This window comes from Poeciliopsis prolifica, unplaced genomic scaffold (genome assembly GCF_027474105.1).
Source record: "Poeciliopsis prolifica strain line A6 unplaced genomic scaffold, Auburn_PproV2 SCAFFOLD035, whole genome shotgun sequence".
Lineage (NCBI taxonomy): Eukaryota > Metazoa > Chordata > Actinopteri > Cyprinodontiformes > Poeciliidae > Poeciliopsis > Poeciliopsis prolifica.
The window spans coordinates 5,866,071-5,876,179 of NW_026562410.1; the positions used below are offsets into that span (position 1 = coordinate 5,866,071).

General features: G+C 40.5%; 1 protein-coding gene across 1 annotated transcript; it reads left to right on the plus strand.

Moving 5' to 3' along the window:
* Positions 1 to 141: 141 nt before the first annotated feature.
* kmt5aa (lysine methyltransferase 5Aa) lies at positions 142 to 9,550 on the plus strand. The gene is made up of 7 exons (XM_055052649.1): positions 142 to 344; positions 3,360 to 3,513; positions 3,619 to 3,901; positions 4,738 to 4,825; positions 5,251 to 5,310; positions 5,444 to 5,634; positions 6,128 to 9,550. The coding sequence occupies exons 1-7, from the start codon at positions 336 to 338 to the stop codon at positions 6,336 to 6,338; spliced, it is 996 nt and encodes a 331-aa protein (XP_054908624.1). The 5' UTR covers positions 142 to 335; the 3' UTR covers positions 6,339 to 9,550.
* The last annotated feature ends 559 nt before the right edge of the window (positions 9,551 to 10,109 follow it).

The following is a 10,109-nucleotide window of genomic DNA, read 5'->3' on the forward strand; positions in this document are numbered from 1 at the left end:
TGCGGTTTGGTTGTTGCGTGTAGAAACGCAGTGCTTGGGTTGTAAACAAACTTTTTTTTTTCCCAAGCGCACGGGCACTGCCACTGAAGACCGACAGGGGGCGACAGCATTTCAACTCCTCTCATTCATTTTCCACACAAGAGGAACATGGCGGAGTGGGGTTGTGGAGGCTGCAGCGGTTGAGCTGTCGGCGACTCCCCCGTCCAACAGAAGTGCAATAGGACATCGTGGATTTGTGTGGCTGTGTCAGGGGCACGCGGCCTGTGGGAGTGGGCCGAGGCCAGCTTCTGAGTGGGTGTCTGTCGGGAGCAGGGAGTCACAAAAACAACTCGGACATGAACGGGGTAAGTTTGCTTGTTTGGGCATCATGTAAAAGAGGTTACACAAAGCTAGCCAAAGTGGGGAAGTATTGGTGAAAACATCCCAAGAATCGGGTTGATAACCTGTTTGTATTCTAGAAGTGATACCAGACAGTCATCTTGTAGTTAACCGTGTTTTTTAAATAAGAAGTTTGTGTAGTTGCTGTAGCTGCAGATGGGATCTTTTTGTTAACAGTGCTAACGGCTAGTTCGTCAGCTAGTGAGTTACGACCGCTACATGCATGTCAGGTGGTCATATAACCGCAATTTATTGCGTTTAACAGAACCAGCATGTCGCGTATTTCCTTTTTCCCCCGCAGTGTTTCTCAGTTTGACGTGAAAGCACGCATCAGTTTGAGCTGACTGAAGCAGGAGTTAGTGACAAGCAGGCCTGTTTGTAGATGTGCTGCGGATTTAAAGGGACTAGTCAGGCTGAGTGGAGCTAGTGGGTGAGGATCCAGCGTGGCCCCGCATCTAGGGGCCCCTCCCACATCAGCTATTCAAAGAGTACAGCCTCACTATAGAGATATCGAAGAGATTTGTTTTAATACATACTTTATTTATTTATTAATAATAATAATAAAAAAATCTCTTTCAAGATAGGAGTGTCTCTCCTCCGTGGCATCAGCTCACCAGTTGTGCCACTCATCTGTTTGTTGTTGATCAGCAAATGTTATTGCAAATATGGATTTAGATTTGGCAGTATGGTGATAGGGAAGCAAAGCAAACGGGAAGGGGCCGAGCAGGCTGCCCTGGGGAACGCCTGTCCTGACAGGTTTTCTCCTGGTTCAGTAAATCTGGGCCTCAGGCTTCGGCCCTTTCCAAACCTTTCGTTAAAAGTTTTGATACCTCTGGATTAATTTTCCACTCGTTATTATATATATATATATATATATATATATATTATATATATATATATATATATATATATATATATATATATATATATGTTTTTTTTTTGGTCATTATTTATTTTACTGTGAATTTGCTATTTTAGTGTTAAGAAAACCCTGATAAAGGTAGGTAACATATCCACTGATGAATTACAGGAGATAGGGGAATAAAAGGGAATTAAATATTCCTTCATTATTTGTTTGTGTAGACATTTCTAATATCTGTATTTGAAGTTCGTAGGATAAAAACAATAGATCTGTAGGTCAAATAAAGTCTGGAATTGGCCTAGAAAAGCCCAATATTGCATGACTTTATGTTAATGAAAATAAATTTGCCATTAGATGAAACATCCTCATTTTGGAATTGCTATGCAGGACAAGAAATAAAATGCCAACACTTGGTGCATGTAAATTTCTGATTTTAAATATTATATATTAAATAGTGCTGAATAAAAATAGACTCTCTACAGGATTATCACCTCGGTTTTGTTTTCACTTGAGGCCGTTTGCGTTTTAGTTTCATTTTGACAGTAGATCCGACTGTAAACAGAAAGCTAAGAGTGTTTAGTGAACGTTGCCTCTTGGGTTTTTTTTTTAAAGAATCTTGATTTCCTTGTTTGAGCTTCACTGTCTTGATTGTTTGTGGATCTTTGAGTCTGTGTTTTTTTTTTGTTCTTTTTGTTTGTTTTGGCAGAATGAAACGCAGGCTGGCCGGGTTCAGACGGATGATTCAGAATACCACGTTTCTTTCCACGTCTTTCCATTTCATTGTGTGTTAGGGGTTTCTAAAAAATAGAAACCCCTAACAATAGAACTAATGTGTCATCTCATTGTTATGCAGATGACACACAGATATACTTACCACTAGAGAACGCAGACTCCACCTCTTTTCGGTCTCTGTTTTTATGTCTGGAAGATTTGAAGGCCTGGGTGACCCTAAATTTCTCCAAACTTAATGAAGATAAGACAGAGGTAGTGATTTTTGGCAAATCCTCACCAATCTTTGCTCTAGTATATTTTAGGATTCATTTTAAAATCCTTTTATTTGTTTTTAAAGCTCTTAATGGCCTTGCCCCTCCCTGTCTGTCTGAGCTGTTACATTCTTACATGCCCTCCTGTTCCCTCAGGTCAGCTGATCAGTTGCTCCTGAAGGTGCCAAAGACAAAGTGATTTTTCTGTGGACTGATCTTCCTTTGGGCGTATTCAGGCCTCTTCACTGCCTTCTTAAGACACATCTTTTTTTCTGTATATATATATATATATATATATATATATATAATATATATATATATATATATATATATATATATATATATATATATATATATATATATGGCACAATCTGAGATGTTTCACTTTGTTTTATTGTCTCTGTATATTAATATGTATTTTATATTCGATCTGTTTTATTTTATAATTGCATTGTATTTTATGATTGTGTATAGCACTTTGGTCCTGTCAGTGTATAAAGTGCTTCCTTTTGGGCTAAATTAAGGAATTTACTAAAGTTTCAATACATAAAAATCAAAAGAAAATGTTTCTTATTGTCTGAAGTTAAATCAGGCCAAACTTGTCTTGTTTTGAATTAGTTAGAATAGCAAAAAATAATTTCTGTTTGCTAAATGCCCCAATAATCAAAGGTCAGAGTTTTGCCTTCGAGATCAGAAGTTTACATACACTTCCTCAGTATTTTGTATATTGCCTTTAGACTGTTTGACTCGAGTCAAAAGTTTTGGGGTTTTTCTTCCACAAGATTTTAAGTGTTTGCTGGAGTTTTGGCCTCCTCGTTCGCACTCACATCTTCAGCTCTGTCAGTAAATTCAAGGCTTTGTGTCTGCCACACCAAAACACTGACTTTGTTGACGCCATTTTGCCTGGAACCACTTTGGCTGTATGTTCAGGGGTTATATTCCATTTGGAAGACCCACTTGCACCTAAATCTCTACTTCCTGACTTGTGTCTTTGGATTTTGCCTCAAGATTTTCACATAAGATTCTTCCCCACTTTGTGAAGTGCACCAGTTCCTCCTGCAGCTAAACAGCCCCAGACTTTACAGCTGGAATCATTTGGAGAGGACAGTTTCGAATTGTTTTTCTTTTCTTTACAGGAAGTGGTGTGCAGCCCTCATTCAGTGATGGCGTTAGGCTGCGCCAAGTCCAAGCCAGCAGCTCATGACGAGAAGACGAGCATCAGGTTGACGCCGGAGGGGCGGGGCTCTCCCGTCTGCGTCCCGCAGCTTGACCTTCCCAGTCAACCTGAAGGTCGGCATCTTCCTCTCTGTAGTCCGACGGGGTCGCTGCATGTTTGAACGTGTTTTTTTTGGAGCTACTCTACCCGCCTCTGATATTTCTCTGTCTCTCTCCCAGCCAGGACAGCGGACCCCGTCGGCGCCACGCTCAGAGACCCAAAGCCGGATCTGACGGCGGCCGGCAGCGCCTGCGGCCAGCGTCCGCCCTGCTGGCCCACCGACCAGCCAACCCTCCCGCAGCTCTTCTGCCATCGCCCCCCTCATGAACTCCCTATGCCCCTCGGCAACAGCTTGTCTCACGCTTCCCTCCACGGCAACCACAACAACGGCGGCGCACTCCACGGAAACCAGAGGAGAGGGACCCGGGCCAAAGTCATGGGGAAGAAATCCACCAGGAGGACGTACGTATGCCCTGATTACGATGCAGTGGAATAATGTCATGATTGTATTAATAAAATATCTTGGTGATTCTGGTGCCAGTGGGTGCTGTGGGGGGTTTAGTGGGGGGATTCAGAGTTACAGTGACTGGAGAATGAGCTAAAGTGAAAATGGAAAGGTTCAATAGTTCTTTGCTGAACTAAAAATATATATATTTGATAATAATATTGCAGATAAAAAAAATTACTTAAAATACAGTTTAATTTGAACTATAACTGCATAATTGCATACAGTAGGGGCCTCCCAAAATTAAATACTGGGCTAAAAGTAAAATTCACCTATTATCAAATAAGTACAACAGTTGCATATAGTAAATGTAATTGTAAGAAAATATGGATGTGCAAAATCTTTTCTCCTTCTTTTTTTTTTTTTTTTTTTCCAAATAAGTCAAACGAAATAGTCAAACCTCACAGCAAAAGGACAAAGAGCTCAGGAAAGCTTTTGCTTTTGAGAAAGGGAAAATGACGTCACTAAAACCTTGTTAAGAGTCAATACTGTTGATTGACTCAAATAAACACGCCCATTAATCAGTGGAGCTTTAATCCCATCATGGCTGTGCACTTAATTTCTCCAGTTGTCAGCTGACCTTTTCAGCTTTTTGTTGTTGATCTGTTCAGTTCACTTCAGTTTTATTTCCACGTCAGCAGCGATGAGGTGCAAGGGAAGGTGACGTTGTCTTTTCTCATGCCAACAATAATATGAGTTGAAATTGTAAGCGGTGTGATGGTGGATGGCAAATTATTTACCATTTTGTATTTCATCTTCCTTTTTTTCCTTTTTTCTTGTTCCCCCACTAAAGGGAAGGAGGCAAAAACTCCCAGAACCGAAAAGTCACCGACTTCTATCCAATCAGACGGAGCTCAAGAAAAAGCAAAACTGAACTCAAGGTAAGGAGACGTTGCTTTGACTCTAAACTAAAACAGGGATTAGCTCCGTTTCGTTACTCGTTGTTTTTCACGGTCGACTGTAAGTTCTGAGGCAGTAAGAAATACTGCCCCCTGCAGGTGAGTTAGTCATTTAAATCCATTTGCCTTTTATCATTTTTGCGGAAACCTTGTAGTAAATTCACAATTATACTTTAATGTGAAACCTGCATGGATTTATGGGGTTTTTTTGGGCGTGAATCTCCACAATTGTGGATTCCGGTCAAACTGGTGGTACCGATAGGTCAACAGTTCAATTCGAATTTTAATATTTCTTCCTGTGATGCAGTACTTTACTTCCCATTATTATTTCTTTGAGGTGCTTATGTTTTATCTCCGTAAATTTGTCCGACCCTGTGACATTAAATAAAGTTGCTCTGCCTCACCAGTGGGAACAAAAGAAGCTCATCGATGATCTCATCATCAATGGCATCGAGGAGGGAATGGAGGTAATGTAGGTCAATGCCGATAAACTCCCAATACTCACTGCAGTGTTCGTTGCCGGCGACGCGTCGAAACCTGATTTGCTTGACGTTTAAGTCGGCATGCCCGGTGTCACCACGGAGTCCTTTCCGTTCGCAGGTCCAGCATATAGAGGGCAAGGGCAGGGCGGTGTTTGCCACTCAGTGTTTCCAGAAAGGCGATTACATCGTGGAGTACCACGGCGACCTGCTGCAGATCACCGACGCAAAGAAGAGGGAGGCGGAGTACGCCCAAAACCCTGCGACCGGCTGCTACATGTACTACTTTCAGTACCTCTGCAAAACGTACTGGTAGGAAAACGTTTTGACTCGATATGAAATATTAAGAGGGTAGAAAAACTATCAAAAATGTCAGCACTGCACTGAACAGATCACTGCAAGCGTATTTGAATTCTGAAATGCAGAGTGGTGTTTAACTCTGCCGCATTATTGTAACTATTTGAAAGTAATATCAAGAAACAGTTTAACACGTTTAGCCAGAAGACAACAGCAGCAGGAAGAGATTAACCCATTATATGCACGGCAAATATAAGAATGATGTAGAAAAAGTTTTTCCATGTGCAATAGCATTTAGTTTTTATTATTCAATGTTAATAAAAAATTATCAACAGCTTTTTGCGCTTGGGGGCCCCCTAGTGGTGCTTGAGCCCTACCCAGCTGCTTTACTCACATATGACTTAAAAGTAGTCATGTCTAACTGAAACAATATCCAAGCTAATCCAGGACAGACTTCAAAACCGACGTCTGCTTATTGTTTGCGTTTCTGCCCCTCCGCTCCCTGCAGCGTGGACGCCACCAAAGAGACGGGTCGGATGGGCCGGCTGATAAACCACAGCAAAAACGGGAACTGCCAAACCAAACTCCACGACATCAACGGCGTGCCGCACCTCATCCTGGTCGCCTCCCGAGAAATCGACAAGGGCGAGGAGCTGCTGTACGACTACGGGGACCGCAGCAAAGCCTCCATCGCCGCTCACCCCTGGCTCAAGTACTGACGGGAGGCGGTCAGCGACACTTGTGTTTCTCATAGCTAGCGGACATGTTGCCTTAGAAATAGAATGTGTACCCCTTTTGTTGCCGTGCAGAGAACGCTGGGTGGTAGATAACGGGGTGGGTTTGGAGCGGAGTGGGGCTTAGGGTACCTATTTACATTTCGATTAAGGTCCGTCTGCTCCAATCGGACGGACCTGCGTACTTTTATTTATATGTGTCTCTGAAACATTCTGGTTGTTTTGCAGCACATTTCTTTTGTACATTTTGTACTTCCTGAAGACCAATGCCTCTACAGCATGCAGGTGGCAGTTAATGCTCAGCATTTTTTATACAGTTTTTTTGTTTGTTTGTAATTTATCCTTAGATACTTAGCATTACTTCCCTGAACAGCTTCTCAGACCCCTCCTCCCTTTTGGATCAACAAGCACTATGATATCCAAGTTCAACAGGAAAAAAAACAAACAAAAAAAACCTCTGGGGCTTTTTAGGAAAAATATTCTGCTCCAGTGAACTTCAGCTATGGATACGACAGCATATTAGGGCCATTGCAGGTAGGAGAAAAAAATTAAAAGGAGTAAATTTCCAAGAAAAACAAAAGAAATTCTGGGATTGATGTCAGAAAGTTTGTAGAAAAACTCTGAAATTTGTGAGATTGAAAAGTTGAAAATATGAGAGGAAAAACTCAGAAATCCTCAAATTAAACTGAGAAATTTTCTAAAAAAAACCAAAAAACAATCAAACATGTTTTGTCTTAGATTAATCTCGGCAATTTTCAAGAAAAACCTACAATTTCAGGGTTTGAAAAGTCAAAAATCAGAAAAAAAACAAGCCCTCAGATTGCGAGTGCTTTCTTGGAAGTTCACTCCTCTTTTCTCTTCTCCTGCCTCTGGTGGCTCCAACACGCCGTCCCACATGGAAACCGTTTGCCGCCGCTGGTGGCCATGTCACACTCCTGGCTCGGCTGCCATCTTGGAGGCTTTCGATCATGTTTTGACGCTCGGTGAAAAGTCAAAATGTGACGCAAGCTTGTGCAACTCTGAAATAACTAGTGTGATATATATATATATACATATAATTATTTTTTCCTCTTTTGTTTTTAGATGATAATGTATTTTTTAATATTAAACACAACTGTTACATTTGAATTGGAAAAAATTTTTAAAAATAATATAAAGGTTCTGCGATTCCTTTGCAGAATGTTTTGCTGTAACTGCTTGAATGAAAGTGTATGTTAAAATTTGTTTGATTAAATGTCCACTGATCTTTAGCTGATACGCTGATCCCACTTCCTCCACCTGTCGGCCATGAAAGGAGTTATCACCAAATGCTGAGCCAGACGGTGACGAAGCGTCTAAAGTCGAGGTCTTCTAAATTCAAAAAACAAAGTGTTTCAGAATGCAACGTAGAATAAAAGAATAATCTTTTAAGGGTTTTGATTTGGGCGACACACACGTTTGGTTTTAATGCCCTAAAGTCATTGGCTCATCAAGTATTGGAAGTGCTGATATCGACACAAGAGAAACACCAATTTTAAAGAAAAAAAATATATTTTTCAATAGGATGATGATTTATTTATTTATTTATTTTAATCAAATTTGGTGGATTTGACAAAACTCCAATGGAAATGCTTTTTGGATCAAGAGACACGAGTCTCATGATCAACAACGGGATGTTGCTGCTGGCACAAATCACAAAGAAGACGACAGGAAGTAGTTAGAGGATGACGACACCGCAGTGTGTTTTTGAACAACTTGTCGCATGAACAAACTGTTGTATGATTTTGTGGGTCTTGTTTGAAGTTTCTTTCAAAAACACCGCAGTTGCGATTTTTAAAAAAATTTTTAACGTTAGCAGAATATTGGCAATTTTGTGCACATTTGTAACGGAACAAAAAAGCATGTTGGAAACCCTCTCAGATCAAAAGAGCAATAGGAAGTCTGTTGAGTTTATGTGAATAAAACCGGATCATTTTCAGTTGTTCCACATTAGTGTCATAAAGTAATTAAGGCACAACAAACGTGACGGCATGAATTCATATGGAGAGAGGCGGGGCATCCGGATCTGGCTATTCTAAACAGAGATCTGGTCCTAATATTGGTGAATAACAATGAAAAGCAGTTGTTTTTTTACAAGAGTGAGCATTTTCATGTTCCTTCTAACTTGTTGATTACTGCCCTATTATTATGATGATGATGTTGTGGATTTTTAATATTGGTTAATATTGGCAATGGCCCAGGTCTCCTTCCTAAGGGTGACTTGTGGAAAATGAACTTATTCAGGTTTTTTCCCCCCTCTATTAACATAATTAGTTCTTTTTTGAACCCAAGCTACTGCTGCAGCTTCACAGCTCAGCTAAAACGGAGGGAAGCTGATTTCAGAAGCCGGCTCCATATGTTGCCTTTCGCTGCAAACAAAGGTTAAACACGACGCGACATGATCCAACAAAATAACGAGAGGAATCAATCAGCAGATTCTTGCAAGAATTTTGCCGGGCAGCTGAAAAGCGAAGCCAGCGTCGCTGCTGTTTGAAACTGACGAGGAAATGTTTGGTTCAAGAGTTTCTGCTCAACTTCAGTATTTAAGCATGTGGCCTCGCAATTAGATTTCAAGGCTGTGTGAAACTTTAAGATTCAACTTTTGGGTCGTTGGTCGCTTCTGTCATAGAACTTAAGCCAGTTGGAAAGACACTCAAGTTTGGCATTCATTTGCTCATCTTTAACCAACTAGTTGTAGTTTGGCGGCTTTTTGCAGGAGGCCATTTTTTTGTATCAGCGGTAACTTTATTCGCGTTCATTTATTTTGTTATTTATATGTACTTATAAGTGTTTTAAGTCTTTTTTTTCCCTGCTCAGCCAGCATTTCTTTCTTATCATTCACAGTTGATTTTCACAGAAGCAAACAATGTCTGTACGAAGAGGCCAGTCGAGAAATTTCAGGCCGCTGTCATTTCCTGTCTTAACACGACTTCTCTTTGGTAGGATTAACACTTGTGTAAAATGTTTTAATATGAACATCTCTAAGTACATTACATTGTCATTTAAAAAAAAAACAACAAACAAAAAAAAAACCGATATGGAACAGATGCAATAAATATTTAAGTGGGCAAAACTGGCTTTTTACAGTTTTAGGACAGAAAATTGTTGTTGTAGCGCCGAAGAAATCTTGATGCTGGTGTTCGAGCATTCATGAATAAAGATTTAATATGCAAATATTAGGACTGGTGCATCTGGTTTGTTTTTATGGGAAGATGAGTGTTTTCAGTAGGGTTTTTTTTTTCAGCTTTGGGATTCAAGCATAAAGTTGAGAACTGAATTTAGAATTGAATTTAGGGCTTCACCAGTCGGACAGTTTTTGTCAAACGCATCTCAACTTTTTGAGGTTTCTGAACATGTTGATCCTCTTTTTCCAATTTCTATCCACTTCTTGTTGCGCGTCTTCGCCTCTGGTGAGAGAGACTTTAGGACAAAGGGCTTGTGACAGGAAGGGCCGGGAAAGAAACCGTTTCTGTTCGAGAAGAAACATATAAAAAAAAACACAAACAGCAGGAAGCACAAAGATGGGCTTCAAAGTGATGCCGAGAGCAACTTTCTAAACGACGTGGCCACAATTTGAGGATCTTATATCTGCGTCATTTCCAGCATAATAGAGCGCAACACCACAAGGGAAAAACGTACACTGGCATTTTTGACAGTTTTGCTGCGATTTCATAAACCGGGGATTCTTTACAAGTGGGACAAAATGGGTTTCAATTTTCCCCCAATTTACAAAAAAAA

What these genes read in the sequence shown, in the direction of transcription:
- kmt5aa (XM_055052649.1), top strand. An exon ending in AAAGCAAAACTGAACTCAAG is followed by an intron (nt 4,826 to 5,250) that starts GTAAGGAGACGT and finishes CTGCCTCACCAG; the next exon opens with TGGGAACAAAAGAAGCTCAT. An exon ending in TACCTCTGCAAAACGTACTG is followed by an intron (nt 5,635 to 6,127) that starts GTAGGAAAACGT and finishes CGCTCCCTGCAG; the next exon opens with CGTGGACGCCACCAAAGAGA.